Below are 15742 nucleotides of genomic sequence, written 5' to 3'. Positions count from 1 at the left end.
TATTTAGGAATAACATACTAAAAGTCACCGTGAATCGGAGTATTGGAACCTCGTCTTTTTTGCGATATTTGAACTACAATGAAAGATGAGAAATTTAATTTATGCATAAATAATGTGATTTTTACAAGTAACATTGAAGGGTCCTTATCGACAGAAATAATCAAGCTAGCAAAACCAAACAACGACAAGCCAACAAATCAGTTTACAAAAAATGTAGCAGTTATTACTTATCCTATTTATTGCGTGAAATGACATTACTATTCTGCCCTTTTTGGTACCTTAGAGAACGTACTACCAGCGGCCGGATTCTGGCATAGATGCAAGTATAGTAACTGAACAACGTTCGCTAATCGGATATTTCATTAAAAAAGCTGAGATTTCTTCAAACATTAAAGATACTGAAAACTGATAAAGTATAATTATACCTTTTTGATGAAAGAATAAACGCTGGTCAAAAATGTTACCGTCTGATAACTAGAATTGCGGCAAACACTTATGGCGGGAGTCTTGGATGAAACCCTTACCATAATCTGTCAGAAAACGAAATGCGTAAATTTGCTGCCCCAAAACCCTTTCTGCTTATTGGAAGGTGCCTATAATTACAAGAATCAACACTGATTGATCTTTGCAAAAGTCCCCCGAGTGACTGAGCCGTCACAGACGCCGGGAACACAACCCCGGCGTAACTATGGGCACGCCTCCATCTCTGCACTTAATTCTTTTACAAAAGGATGAACAAATTCTTTCAGGAGTAGCAGAATGATTTTGGACAAAAGAAAAAGGGTTAAAAATGTGGAAAAATTTTGGTAACAACCTGCAAATGACTTGAAATTATTTATAAACATGAATTCAAAATTGATTTAAACCACAGTGACAAGTTTGGTATCACTCTATATCCACTCTACATTAGGATTTAAGGTCCAATATTATCGAAATGTTCTGAACAGACAAAACCGCCCGCCCTAACGCTGTTGCAGTGGCTTTTACGGAAAAGATCATTTCTTAATTAACAAATACATAAGCTGAAATGAGCTCGAACTTTCACGTCTCACAGATCCTCAGTGCAACTTTCTACAACAACACCTGGGCAAAGTAAGCTAATACACTGCACCCGTTTTGCTTTTAACAAGTACGCTTTAAGTGACTTCGTGTTCAACTGCACAGGAACCATGCTTTCTATATTATTCCTCAATATATGCAAAGTCGAATAAGGCATGTTTAATTTTTGTTGCAATTTGTTTTGGGTTGGACAACGAAATGGCTTATATTGACTGGACTAATTTTGCCAAAAAAAGACTTGCTCTGCCAATTCAGTGAAGTTAAGATAAATAAAATTATCTAAAATACCGTGACCTTGCCCTTTTGTCTACAACTTACAGAACCCAATTTCTTTCCTTCCCAAAGTAGATGAACAGGTTCCCCTCGCTACATACGTAAGTTTTAACTTACGCTTTAAAAAAGCGTATATACACTTTAAAAAGTGTATATTTTTCCGGCCATTTTTGCCTATTTATCAGGATTCTTTGATCGGCCTTTTTTCGGAGGCCAGGGGCTTGTTAAACATGCACACTAGAAGATATTTTTTGTATTCTCTGGTAAAAAGTTTGTTGAATTCCTGTCGAACATATGCATCCACGTGTGTTACAGAGGGCTGTTATAAAGGAGGGCGTAACGAGAGATGGCGATCGCTACCAAAAAATGAAATAAACATATCTGCAAAATGATGAAACTTGCTAACAGTAGCCCGTGAACAGCCTCCGGCTTTAATTAAGGGACGCTAATGAACTGGCTGCTAGTGAACGGAGGTTTGACGTTTTTCAAAATTTAAAGGAAAAAAAAAAAAAAAAATGTAAAAATAAATAGACACCTCGAGGTTACCACGCTTCCCGGAACATGAACTGGAGATGGGGGTGGTATGGTTCTTAATTTTTAGAACATTATACTTGTAATTTTATATTTTTACCTTTTTAACTTGATTTTCAACCTTGTAATTAGTTTTATTTGAGGACCTCCCTGAAAACCACTTCATGTGACGGGAGCCTCCTCTTGTAAAATTATTCATTTTTTATTTCAGTATTATGGTCAAGGACCATCTCCGCCACATTCATTCCCGCCCCGCCCTTCACTCTAGCTTCTTTTACTTCTCGCTTTCTTTTTGCCCCAAACTCGCAACAGAACCTGCTTACAGGTTATGCTCACAAAGACGTCTTAATCAGTTGGGATTTGTGTTATAAGTCTTATCATAAGTTGTTTGGTTTGTTTTCCGATAATTGGCTGCCAGAAACGGCTTTTCACGACCCTCAAATATTTGAATTTTTGAAAATCCACATACCTTTTCATTTGAGCGTTGACTGTTAATGTCGCGCATATTCAGTTCCTATTTTTCATTTCTAGTCAGAAACTAAAAGTGTTTTTAATCGCTTTTTTCTACAATATGATGTTAGTCTTAGCAATCTAAACTACGGCGTATTATAAGTTTCCTGTCGGTCTAAAGTGGAGCTTCATTTAATCTCCCTTGTGTGACAAACAATTAAACTGACTGACGAGCTTTTTAGCCTTTTTTACAGGGTTGTTTTTATCAGGTGCCTTTGTTTATAATTTGGTTTTAATATAGTTTGGTTTGGCAATCTTAAAACAGTGGTTTCCGCTTTGCATACCTCAAACGATTTTTCTTTTACAAATTCAATTTTCCGAATTCTACGCAGATAAAGGAAGGTTTCCTTAGAAGCGAAGCCTCAACTGAAGTTTTTGATTTTATATCGAAAATCCGACATGATAAATGATAAAAGGTAGATTTTTCAACATAAATTAAACTCCACATAATTAAAGGCGGAAACTCCACCTGTCTGTCAATATTAATTTTGGGTAATGGGCTCTTGTTTTGGTATGCTATTAATTAATGACATTTTACCCTCGCTGTTGCATAATTTAAGGTGATTACCTAGTATTGCATTGCACATCCTTTATACTGTATATTCTGCGCTGAATTTTACGCGTAATTAGTGCGCGCACATAAACAAAATGACGGCTTTTTTTTTACGGCTTGGCTTGCGAGAGAGGAATTATCGTTTTCTCGTAAACGAGTTCGGTGACCTATTATTTTTTTTCTCTTGGTTCGAAAGAAGCGATCAAATTCTTTCTATAAAATGAATACAGATCAATTTCTATGGCAGAATAATACATTATCACCGAAAACGTGTACTTTGCCAGTACTCGCAAAGGAAATCTAAGGAAGTATATGGTAAATACAAGGTCTTCCTGCTCCTAAGCGAATACGGTGACCCCCCCCCCCTTTTTTTATTTCAAAATCCCTTAAGGTGAACTACCAACTGGCAAAGTTTAGTTAGAAATTGATCTATGAGCCGTTCTATTTTAAGGGAATTACCTTAACATGCACCCCCTTGGCAAAAAGATTTTTGAAAATTTTGACTAATGTTCCAAAAAAAAATTAGTCACCTTTTCTCTATTTAAAACCTTGATCAAAACCAAGGAATTTTTTATTTTCTTGTCAGAATTGCTCACTTTATATATCTCCACCCAACTATAAGAACTCCCGTCTTCCTGACTGACTCAATTGATCGTTATGCAGTCCGCGTGGACAAGAATTCGAAAGAATTGACACTGATAAACGCCATTTTTCATCTCTTTATTTGAACATACATGCCTACAATTTAAAACAAATTTTTATTACTACTGCTACAGCTGACAGCATTGGGTAAATCTCCTTATATAACCGTTAACAAAATTAGTCGACAAGAGTTAACTGGATGAACAACAAAGTACTTGTCTAATTGTGACCTTCACTGCTTGTCTCACTTCGGCTATCTTCCAACAGTAAAGAATTGGGTTTAATGACGAGTTTAAGTAAACAAAAGTGTATGTGAAACGACTAGCGAGAAAAACAGATTTAGATAGTTCCTTATCAGCCGACAAAGCCAACGCTATGCTACCTGGTAAATAACAAGCGACTAATGTCAGTTGCAACCACAATGCACTGGACACTGCCTTTCTGTATCGCGCTATGTTCAGTTGATTTGTTTGGTTTGGTTCGATTTGGTTGTTGCAGGTCTTGCACTTGATTTTGATGGTGACGGAGGTTGAGAAAAATCTTCGTGTAAGAGAAGGTCGAGGTTGCTAGACACAGTAATAAAAGTAAAATGTTATACGACATATTTATTAGGAAATTCCAAAAGTACATTGCTGAAAACGCAGTGGACACAACCCAAAAGGTAACAACGATTACGTAGGTTCGCTTCAAAGTTACAACGTTAACTTGTCTGTATCTCAGCCCCAACAACAGGGCGAGAAGTCTGTCCACGCTTATTGCGCTCACGGTCAACAGAGAAACTCCACATAAAGTAGGGTCTATTATAAAACGTGCTGTTAATACGTAGCGACATATATTCCAATGTTCCTTCACTATAGACATCAAATAAGTAATTGCGAAAGGCTCTGAAATAAGACCAACACAGAGATCAGTTGTTGCAAGGCTACGAAGCAACAGCTTGGACGGCGGATGAAGTGAAGACTCCTTGCGAAGCGCAGCTAGGATCAGAGCATTCCCAAGAAATGCAGTAATGGACAGGAAAATGTTTAAAACTGAAAAAATTGTCAACTGGCCTTGTATTCTAGTAGTTAAACCCGGCGAGCACACCAGTTGTACATATCTTTGCTGCTTTCCATCCCCAGTAAAGTTTGCTGTCGCCATTACTCTGCAATATGATCGACTTTCCGCGGTAGCGAGTTTAAATGCGGCAAGCTGGAAAGTTTTGATCAAAATACATCATTCACTGTCACTGACACTTCTAGCAGCTCCGCAATAACAATCTAAGCGTATTTGCAATGCTTTATATTGCGTCAAACATATCAGTCCATGTAAAATTAATTTGGAAAACATTTTAGCACGACAGATGGCTTAGTTCCCAAAGTATGGCTTTATTTTTTACCCAAGGAAAAAATTTTGGACCTTTTTTTCATTTGACACTGAATAAACGTCGAAATAAATACAAAACTGCAAATTCTACAAATTCAAAAACTACAAATTCATATCTTGTTGGTATATTGGAGTGCCCTTGGCTGAAAGATTGTCCTCAAAATTTCACAGTTGCCCTCGACCGAAGCTTCGCTTCTTGGCCAACTGTTCATTTTTCGGACAATCTTTCAGCCTCGGGCATTATCCTCCAATATACCAGTCGCCTGAAGGGTTTTATTTACTAATTAATTTACTCCTCAACACAAAAAGTGATATTTGTTTATTGAGGAAGATGATGTTTAACTGAGCAAATAGTGTTAGTGGTAATAAACATTTCGATAACAGATCAGCCAGTGTGAAGTAAATTTGCATTTTTTTAATTTCCTTAAAATCTTCGTGAAGGAAAGGCATACTGTATTTCGAGGACTAGACTGGACTGGACTAGTAAAACGCGAACTTGTAAAGTCCTCGTTTTCAGTCCGCGTTTTCAAGTCCGCGTTTTACTAGTCGACGTTTTACAAGTCCTCGTTTTGCTAGTCCGCGTTTTACAAGTCTTTTACAAGTCAGCGTTATACAAGTCCTCGTTTTACAAGTCCGCGTTTTGCGGCCTCGTTTTACAAGTCCGCGATTTACAAGTCCACGTTTTACAAGTCCCTCGTTTGTTTTACAAGTCAGCGTTATACAAGTCCGCGTTTTACTAGTCCGCGTTTTACAATTTCTCGTTTTGCTAGTCCGTGTTTTACAAGTCCGCGTTTTACTAGTCCGCGTTTTACAAGTCCACGTTTTGCAAGTCCGCGTTTTAACAAGTCCGCGTTTTACAAGTCCAGTCCAGTCATCGAATTACAGTTTGCCTGAAGGAAATGTGTCAACAGTTGCTTCATACTACTGAAACCGGAAAACGATAGCTAGACTGATGGACCACTATACTAGGCTTGAATGCAGACTTTACCTTGCTGTCGAGGCCTACATACGGCTAAGATCACTTTTCCTCTTTCTGGGTTCCGCGAGGGAAAATAGATCTGAAGTTATTAACAATTCGAGAAAAAAAAGATCTCGTGACAGTCGACATATGGGTTTTTTTGGGGGGGGAGAAAAAATTTGTTTTTTTTTTTTTTTATAAAACCCACAATATATATATATTTTTTTTTTTATCCTTTCGTTTTGAGGAATCAAGGCTAGTTAATCTCTTGAGCAGAAAAGAACGAGTTTTTAACACTTTATCATTAACAAGAAACAAAATGCAGTTTTAGATTTTTGAACGGGAGAATGTTTTAAAATTATCTTTGTTTCGTGGACTTTCTTCCGGTGAAGGAAATATCCATGTTACTAACAGTGACATTGGGAGACGGAACGTAAACATTGCGTTCAGGTGGAACATTAATTTAAAATTTATTATTTACTCAGACAAACTGCAGATGGTTGAAATGGTCTACACGACTAAGAATACTAATGAGGATTATATTGCTTTTATAAATTTGCAAATATTTCTTGAATTCTGTATTTAACGCGCCCAAAAGAAAGGAAAAGAGGTGGCGGCGTTCTTGACCGTAATTTAACGTTAGGAGGGAGCCCGTTTCTATAAAGCTGTTGAGTGGAAACATGAATTGTCATTCAGTTTATAAAAATATAGGTTTTAATTTTTGAGCACGAATTTTTTTTTTTTTTAATTTCTCTTTGCATCTTTCAACCAAGCACATTATCTGAATCGAACGACAACTTGTAGACGGAAATTTGCGTCTGGGCGGAATACTTTAAACTATATAAATCGCCTAGACAACTGAAAGAGCCAAAATTTGGGGAATTTTCAATGTGTCGAAGTGTTAATTATAAAAATTGGAACCCCGTTAATACGGACACCAAGGGACAGGCCAAATTGTCCGTATTAACGGGTTGTCCGTATTAAGCGGGGTCTCAGAAAAAAAGTCACGGATACATGTTTTTCCGCCCGTGATGTAGCTATATAGAATGACTTCAGATCTATTTTATTTGATATAAAACAGAACAATTTATAAAGACAAAAATACAAATTTAAGGTCGAACTGTTGGTTTCAAAGCCCATGTTTTCGTTTAAATTTGATGAAAATTTATTAATTCATAAATACGCCACAATGAACGAAGATTGTCATGAGATCTCACTGGTCTCCCGAAAGAGCGAGGATCAGAAAGAGGTCAAAGAGCTGGAACACATTTTCTCCCTTCTTTTGGCATCGCTTTGTCGCTCACTGTTGACTTCCGCAGTCTCGAGGCTTCCCGCCCACAAACATCTTTTGGAAAATAGAAAGAAAGAAGCAGTCTTCTTGCAATTGCACGTATATTGGAATTAAAAGTTACCACTGATTAGAACTTACACTTTAAAACACGTGAAGAAGAGTTGAAATAAGTCACTGATAAGTTGCAGTGTTTTTTAAGTAATTAATTGAAAATTCTGACAAATCTAGCTACAAGACGAATGTTTCAGTTTCTATTGCACTCGTAGAAACATGTTGGACATCATGATGATTTTGTTAATGGACTCGATGATGTGAAAAAGGATGAACGTTTTACATTTTCCTCTGCGTTAATTTTTAAAATAATTTTGCTTTGATAGAAATAGGAATGATACCTGTTTCCGCCAAACATCCATTTTGAGTTATGCTATTCATGACGTGATGGGACTGATTTTTAAAAACGGCGCACAAATCTCACGTAATTTAACATTGAAATTTCCAAAATCGAAATGATCAGCCAGAGCAGATGATGTATAGCTCGTATAAGTTTTCTGCAAAACGGCAGCCACAATTTCTGCCGCGAATGACGTCATTTTTTTTTTCCAAATTACACAAGGCCATCAAATCTCTTTGATCACGGAGGTGAATCGAAATCTTGGGAATTTTCTTATTTTCTTGTTGACCAGAATTGCTTACCGCTCTGTGTGGTTGGCTGTGTTTTGAACCAAGGAATGAAATGTTACTTTAATAGCGCGTGAGCTGCTCATTGCCAATATATATAGGCAAAACGATCGTGTCTAAACAATGCAATCCTCGATAAGAACTGAGCTAGACATGGAGAAAATGCAACTTTTTCATATCTTTATTTAAAAATACAACAAGAATTGAAAACAAGTTTTTAATATTAACATTTATAAACCTTTTACTGCTACATAAACATGTCATAACAAATAAATTGGAAAAGCAACGTGTGAAGACGACTTTGGAAAATCTTGTTAACTGGTCTATCGTAACGTTTTATCTTTCATTCAGTAGGGGACGATGTAAGTCGACAAGAACTAACTCGATGAACAGCAAAGTACTTGTCTCATTGTGTCCTTCACTGCTTGTCTAACTTCGTCTATCTTCCAACAATAAAGAATCGGGTTTAATGACGAGTTTAAGAAAATTAAAGTGACTGTAAAGCCCCAAGCGAGATATAGAGTAGAAGATAGTCCGTCGACAGCCACCAAAGTCGCCGCTATACCATTGGGTAGATAACAAGCGACTAACGTCAGCTGCAACCACAGTGCACTGGACACTGCCTTTCTGTATCGCGCTATGTTCAGTTGATATGTTTGGTTTGGTTGTTGCATGCCTTGTACTTGACTTTGAAGATGACGGAGTTTGAGAAAAATCTTTGTGAAGGAGAAGATCGAGGTTACTAGACACAGCGATATAATTATAGTTCCAAAACACATAGTTATAAGGAAATTCCAAAAATGCATTGTTGCAAAAGCAGCGCACACAGCCCAAAAAGTAATAACGATCACGTAGGTTCGCTTCAAAGTTACAACTTGTCTGTATCTCAGCCCCAGCAACAGCGCGAGAAGTCTGTCCACGCTTATTGCAGTCACTGTCAACAGAGACACTCCACACAAAACATTGCCTATTGTAAAAGCTGCGACGAATGTATAGTTACAAATATTCCAATGTTGATTGACCACTGACATCAAAAAGATAACGTAGACAGGCTCTAAAATAAGACCAACACAGAGATCAGTTGTTACAAGGCTACGAAGCAGGAGCTTGGACGGCAGATGAAGTGAAGACTTCTTGCGAAGTGCAACTAGGATCAGCGCATTTCCAAGAAATGCAGTAATGGACAGAGAAATGTTTAAAACTGCAAAAAATGTCAACTGATCGTGTATTCCAGCATTTAAACCTGCCGAGCACATCATTTGTAGAAATGTTTTCTGCTTTCCACCTTCAGTGAAGTTTACTGTTGCCATTTCTCTGTAATATTCGTAGTTCAACCAGAAATTGGAATGTTTTGAACAAAATTTATTAACTTCCGCCAAATCTTCTAACAGCTTCGCAATAACGAACAATTTGAACACCTTTTTAAAAATACTGCTTTTTATTTCAATAAGCATATGTCAAAAGAACGCATTTTTAATTTGGAAAAACAACTTAACTAACCGAGCAGGTGGTTTAACAAACAAGGACAGAATGTTGTTTTTTTCCTTCTATACCCTCTACAAAGAAGACATACGTGTACTTGTTTTCTTTTGATGTACACAAAGATACAATTTTTTATGCGAACCATTGGTTTCGAAGCTTGCATCTGCGACAATTTCAGGACTTATTAGTTTCATAAATTCGTAAATTACCCGTTATCCATGATTATTTAATTCATCAACACAAGGTAAACTGTCACTTTTTGAAAGAAGATGTTTAAACAAATAGTGATGATGATAACAAATTAAACATTTCAAAAACGGAACAGTTAGAGCTAGTTTGAAGTTAATTTTTTTTCTGCAAGTATTTTCATTGTTAATATTTGCGTGAATATAAATGTCGCTGAAGTACTGAATGTCGCTGAAGCCGGAGATAAGACCACTAGGCTTAAACACAGACGTACCTCAGGCCCACAGGCCCACATACCGCTCAGCTCAATTTTCCTGTTCTTTACACGGAAAATTTGATGTCCTCTTGTTGAAACCCTACAAACTCTACTCTTTTCTTTTATCTTTTGGTTTTGGAGATTTGGTTTTTGCGTAATAGCATATTCATGGCATTTTCTCTATTTTTTCGCGTTCTTCTTAATTAAATTAAAAAGAGTATAAGTTAAATAATTAAAAATAAAAGAGTGTCATTCTTCAAGGCGTCTCAAATCAACTCGTTGGGTAGAAAGGAGAGTGGTCTTTTTTTCTATTCCACACATTTAGTAGTCGTTAACATTGAAAGGACAAAATAAAGTTTTAAACTTTTAAACGGGAAAACGACTCAAAATTTTATTTTCTTCGCCCCAAATTCGTTTCTCCTGCCAAAAAAATATTACTGACAATGACAACTGGCAGACGGAAAAGTTAGATTAGGTGGAGTATTAATTTTTTTGCATACATAAACCTTTTATTCGAATTCATAAAAACATGAAAGTCTAGAGGTTCTCCCTACATATTAAAAAAGACTCCCTCTAAAAAAAATACCACACTGAAATCGTTAATAGCCTATAACTGATGATATTTTGAGACAAAAGGCAGGCGGTTCAATTAGTGAGATTTTTTTTCGTGTTACGCTGCACCACCACTTTGTATGTAGACTCTCACAAGATGTCTTTTCCCGCTTTCTTGTTTCTTTGTTATCACTGACAACTTTCCTTTCCTTACATTAAGGCTGAGAAACAGATCCTCTTTATGAATATATACCCAACATTAGTGCAAAACAAACAAACACACAAACATAAGTGAGCATCTGCTTGACATTCGGGGGCAGTTAAAATTTGCTAAAAAAAAGAAATTTTCTTCTTATGTGCTAACATCGAAAACTTGTTGTTGTCTTTATTTGATAGACTTTATCTTAGCCTTAAAACTTTGCATCTTTGAACCAAGCACATTTTTGCTAAGAACGACAACTTGTAGACGGAAATTTGAGTCTGGGCCGAATGCTTTAAACTATATAAATCACCTAGACAACTGGAAGAGCCAAAATTTGGAAAATTTTCAATGTGTCGCAGTGTTTCTGAATAAAAATTAGGTATCCGAATTTTCCGTGTTAGGCTTCACCCAACACAATGTATGTAGACTGTCATGAAATTTTTTTCCCGTAATGTAGAATGACTTCAGATCTATTTATTTTATATAAAACATAACAATTTATAACTAAAAAATACAAATTGAAGGTCGAACTGTTGGTTTCAAAGCCTATGTTTTTGGTAAAAAAAATTGATGTACATTTATTCATTCATAAATACGCCACAATGAACGTAGATTGTCAGTCACCCTACTATTGACACTGTCAGTTCGCACTTGGACTTGAAGCAGTCGCCGGGGATATATTCCTGAAATCCTCTGAAATTCTCGCAAGTATTTGCCCACCAGAGTATCATAAACGGCACGCAATGCATGCAGAAGCGATGACGAACAAATTCCGCCGACCGCCTAATGATATAAGGCGATGGACTGACATCATCGCCTTAAAATGATTAAACTTCCTTTAGATGCATGTTACTTTTCAAGTTTTTAGCAAGCCTGTAGGCAGGATTTTAAACGACGGTTCTTCAGAGCGCCAAAGATCTGAAAGATGCCATCGTTTGAACGCCGAAGGTGTAAGCCACTGGGGGTCCAGGGGCATGCCTCCCCGGAAAATTTTGAAAGATTGGACGGACCGAGGTCACATTTCGTGTCTCCGTTAATAAACCCACAATATGTATACTGTCACGAGATCATTTTTCTTGAATTGTTAATAACTGACTTCAGATCTATTTTTCCCTCGCGGAACCCAGAAAGAGGAACTCTGATCTAAGCGCTATGTTGAGCTCGTAAAAAGCTAGGTAAAGTCTGCATTCAAGCCTAGTGCCCTATCAGTCCGGCTATCTTTTTCCGGTTTCATGAGCATGAAGCAACTGTAGATACATTTCCTTTTGCGCAGATTTTAAGAAAATTAAAAAGTGCAAATTTACTTCACACTGGCTGATCTGTTCTCGAAATGTTTATTACCACTAACACTATTTGCTCAGTTAAAAATCATCTTCCTAAAGAAAATGACATTTAACTTTGTGCTGAGGAGTAACTTAATTAAGGATAAACAATAGATTCCGGAAATTATGAAACATTGCCTGAAATTGAAAACATAAGCCCAGCTCGGACCCAAAAGTTGGAGTATGAATTTGTAGTTTTGCCCTTATTTTGATATTTATTGTCAAATGAGAAAAGTACAGACTTCTCTTTTGGAAAAAAAAATACAGCCATACTTTGGAAACAGAACCATCTGCCGTGCTATATTGTTTTTCCAAATTAGCAATTCATGGCTTGACATGTTTGACGCATTATATAAAAGGCGATTAAATTGTTCGTTATTGGGAAGCCGCTGGAAGTGTCAGTGACAGTGAATGAATTTTGATCCAGTTTGCGGTTAAACTACAGATAGTCGATCATATTGAAGAGAATGGCGACAACAAACTTTACTGGAGATGGAAAGCAGCAAACATATGTACAACTGATTTGCTCGCCAGGTTTAACTACTGGAATACACGGCAAGTTGACATTTATTGCAGTTTTAAATATTTTCCTGTCCATTACTGCATTTCTTGGAAATGCTCTAATCCTAGCCGCTCTTCGCAAGGAGTCTACACTTCATCCAACGTCCAAGCTCCTGCTTCGTAGCCTTGCAACAACTGATCTCTGTGTTGGTCTTATTTCAGAGCCTCTCGCAATTACCTATTTGATGTCTGCAGTGAACGAACATTGGAATATCTGTCGCTACGTATTAACAGCACGTTATATAACAGACCCTATTTTGTGTGGAGTGTCTCTGTTGACACTGACTGCAATAAGCGTGGACAGACTTCTCGCCTTGTTGTTGGGGCTGAGATACAGACAAGTTGTAACTCTGAAGCGAACCTACGTGATCGTTATTACCTTTTGGGTCGTGTCCGCTGTTTTTTCAGCAATGTATTTTTGGAATGTCCGAATAACTATGTTGTATAGCATTTTACTTATATTACTGTGTCTAGTAACCTCGGTCTTCTCTTACACAAAAATTTTTTATACTCTCCGTCATCATCAAAGTCAAGTACAAGATCTGCAACAACCGAACCAAACAAATCAATTGAACATAGCGCGATACAGAAAGGCAGTGTCCAGTACACTGTGGCTGCAACTGACATTAGTCGCTTGTTACCTACCCCGTGGTCTAGTGTCAGCTTTTTTGAGCCAAAGTGAACTTTCTATACATGTTTATCTCACTGCCCAATATTCATCAACTTTACTTTTTTTCAACTCATCATTAAACCCGATTCTTTACTGTTGGAAGATAGCCGAAGTGAGACAAGCAGTGAAGGATACAATCAGACAAGTACTTTGCTGTTCTTTGAGTCAGCTCTTGTCGACGTAAATATGTACTTTTGGATTTCTAATAAGCGTCTCACGGCCGCAGCTTGTGTACATCACACAAGTTAATGCAAAGATTCGCACACACCTTTGGACAAAGTACATAAAAAAGTCTCAAGTAAGAGCTTTAGTTAGCATTAAAGTTATGTCTCTTATTATTAAAAACAAGCAATGGTATGGCCTAGTGGCCCCTCGGGCCGGCATTTATCTCCGGCTTCACTAAATAGCATGAAGCGACTATAGATAAATTTTCATTCACGCACATTTTCCGTTAACAAAATCAGTACTTGCAGAATACAAATTAGTTTCAAACTAGGTGTTCCGTTTTTGAAATGTTTGTTTAGTCACTAATTGTCATTTTTCAAAAAAGTGACAGTGCAGTGTCTGCAATTCAATAGCACACGTAGCACTGCTTGAGACAGCACTGACAGCAGAGTCAACTACTTCGTACCTGAACTTGCCAATCTTAGACTTGAAGGTCTGGGTCGAGCACAGAGAGAAGGAGGTTCAAGGATCAAACCAGATGGTGTCTGTGATGATGTATGAATTCCACACAAAAGAAATAGCGTCTAAAGCATTGGTTAACGCAAGATCCGCCATGTCTGCGAGCGTGAAGAGAACAGTGCTGTCTCAAGCAGTGCTATGTGTGCTATTGAATTGCAGTCCGCTTCTGCCTTGGGCGAATGTAGTGGAGAAAGTAGTGGAGATGGTTCTTCGAATGCAGTATTCGGGATACAACCAGAAGTTCAGGTACGAAGTAGTTGACTCTGCTATCAAGGCTTACAGAGCAAGGCAGGAGGCCGAACTGAAAGGAGAGAGACCAATACATCGACCAAAAGGATGGAGGAGAAACGAGAGAGAAACAGAGAAATCAAAAAAGAGAGAGGACTGGTACAAGAAAGGTGGAAACGAAGCGGTTATATTCGTGCCTGCGAGACCTGGATCGCAGCTGCAGAAGGAGTACCAGAGAGAAATCAGAGACCAGGGTTATAGGATAAAGGTGGTAGAAAAGACAGGTACGACACTGAAGGGAGTTCTACAGAAGTCCGACCCGTTCAAACGGCAAAGGTGTGGGAGAGAAGACTGCCTGGTTTGCAAACAAGCTGGGAAAGGCCCATGTAATGCACACGGCGTAACGTACGAGATTGAATGTCAGGGATGCAAAGATAAGTACATTGGTGAGACAGCCAGAAATGCCTATACAAGAGGCATAGAGCACACAGGGGGTTTAGAGAACCAAGACGAGAAATCAGCATTATGGAGACATTGCGTAGAAAAACATGAGAAGGAACGCCAAGAATTCAAAATGTCCGTGACTGGGTTGTATGGTAATGATGCCATGTTAAGACAAATCGCAGAGAGCGTGAAAATCAACCGAGCGGAAAAGGGATCCCTCATCAACACGAAGAAGGAGTGGAATTATGTAAAACTCCCCAGAGTAGTGCTTGACGAAGGAGAATTGTGATGTGGCACTCTGTGTGAGGTCTTACATGAAGTCGGTGGACTGTCCAAGACACTTGGTGTATCATACACTGAGTACCAAAACATCTAGAATCCAAGATGGCGGAACATGCCTGACGAGGCTGAGATTTCAGCGAAATTTATAGCAGTAAACAAAGATATTTTTAATATTTAAATTCCAAAATCGTGCGTTCAAAGAATAGCAAAGACAGAGAATGTCAAGAAACTACCGAGGTTTATCTAATTCTTTTATCGCTTTGACGAAAGAACTTTCTGAAGCACAATTTTTAGACGTTTTCCCGTTTAAAAATTTAGAACTTCATTTTGTCCTTTCACTGTCAACGACGTTTTAATGTGTCGAATAAAAAAATATCGACCTCTTTCTTTTCTATCCAACAAGTTGAATTGAGAAGCCCTATAGAATGACACTCTTCTATTTTAAATTCATGCTCTATTTAATTAACTTAGGAAAAACGGGAGAAAATAGAGAAAATGCCATAAATATGTTATCATGTAAAAACCATATCTCCAAAACCAAAAGATAAAAGAAAAAGAGTAGAGTTTGTGGAGTTTCTAACAACAAGAGGACATTGAATTTTCCGTGTCAAGAGGAGGAAAATTGAGCTGAGCGATACGTGAGCCTCGTAAACAACTAAGTTACGTCTGTGTTTGAGTCTAGTGGCCTTATCTCTGGATTCAGCGACATTCAGCGCTTCAGCGACATTTATATTCACGCAGATATTAACAATGAAAATACTTCCTGAATACAAATTAACTTCAAACTAGCTTTTCCGTTTTTAAAAGTTTTATTTGTTATCACCATCACAATTTGTTTAAACATCGTCTTTCAAAAAAGTGACAGTTTACCTTATGCTAGCCTAGCTTTTTGCTGATGAATAAAATAACCATAGATAACGGGTAATTCACGAATTTATGAAACTAATATTTCCTGAAATTGTCGAAGACGCAAGCTTCCAAACCAATGATTCGCTTAATAAATTGTATCTTTT

The 15742-nt window shown here is 37.6% G+C and overlaps 2 protein-coding genes and 1 pseudogene across 2 annotated transcripts; 1 reads left to right on the top strand and 2 right to left on the bottom strand.

Annotated features, from left to right (window-relative positions):
* Nucleotides 1-3759: 3759 nt before the first annotated feature.
* Nucleotides 3760-5088, bottom strand: LOC144658775 (putative G-protein coupled receptor 45; annotated as a pseudogene).
* A 3023-nt stretch (nucleotides 5089-8111) lies between these two features.
* LOC144658429 (adenosine receptor A3-like) lies at nucleotides 8112-9638 on the bottom strand. Its single transcript, XM_078518828.1, has one exon. The coding sequence runs from the start codon at nucleotides 9312-9314 to the stop codon at nucleotides 8238-8240; it is 1077 nt and encodes a 358-aa protein (XP_078374954.1). The 5' UTR covers nucleotides 9315-9638; the 3' UTR covers nucleotides 8112-8237.
* Nucleotides 9639-12327: 2689 nt separating this feature from the next.
* On the top strand, nucleotides 12328-13427 carry LOC144658430 (adenosine receptor A3-like). The gene has a single exon (XM_078518829.1). It carries the CDS (start codon nucleotides 12328-12330, stop codon nucleotides 13273-13275), a length of 948 nt encoding a protein of 315 aa, XP_078374955.1. The 3' UTR covers nucleotides 13276-13427.
* The last annotated feature ends 2315 nt before the right edge of the window (nucleotides 13428-15742 follow it).

The sequence above is a fragment of the Oculina patagonica genome, chromosome 6, assembly GCF_052425735.1.
Source record: "Oculina patagonica isolate OP01 chromosome 6, crgOcupat, whole genome shotgun sequence".
Taxonomy (NCBI): Eukaryota; Metazoa; Cnidaria; class Anthozoa; order Scleractinia; family Oculinidae; genus Oculina; species Oculina patagonica.
Note: the sequence above shows the minus strand (reverse complement) of the source record. Positions and strands in the feature narration are given on the sequence as shown.

Excerpts from the sequence above, each read along its gene's own strand:
- LOC144658429 (XM_078518828.1), bottom strand. The coding sequence starts at position 9,314 with ATGCTTATTGAAATAAAAAGCAGTATTTTTAAAAAGGTGTTCAAATTG.
- LOC144658430 (XM_078518829.1), top strand. The coding sequence starts at position 12,328 with ATGGCGACAACAAACTTTACTGGAGATGGAAAGCAGCAAACATATGTA.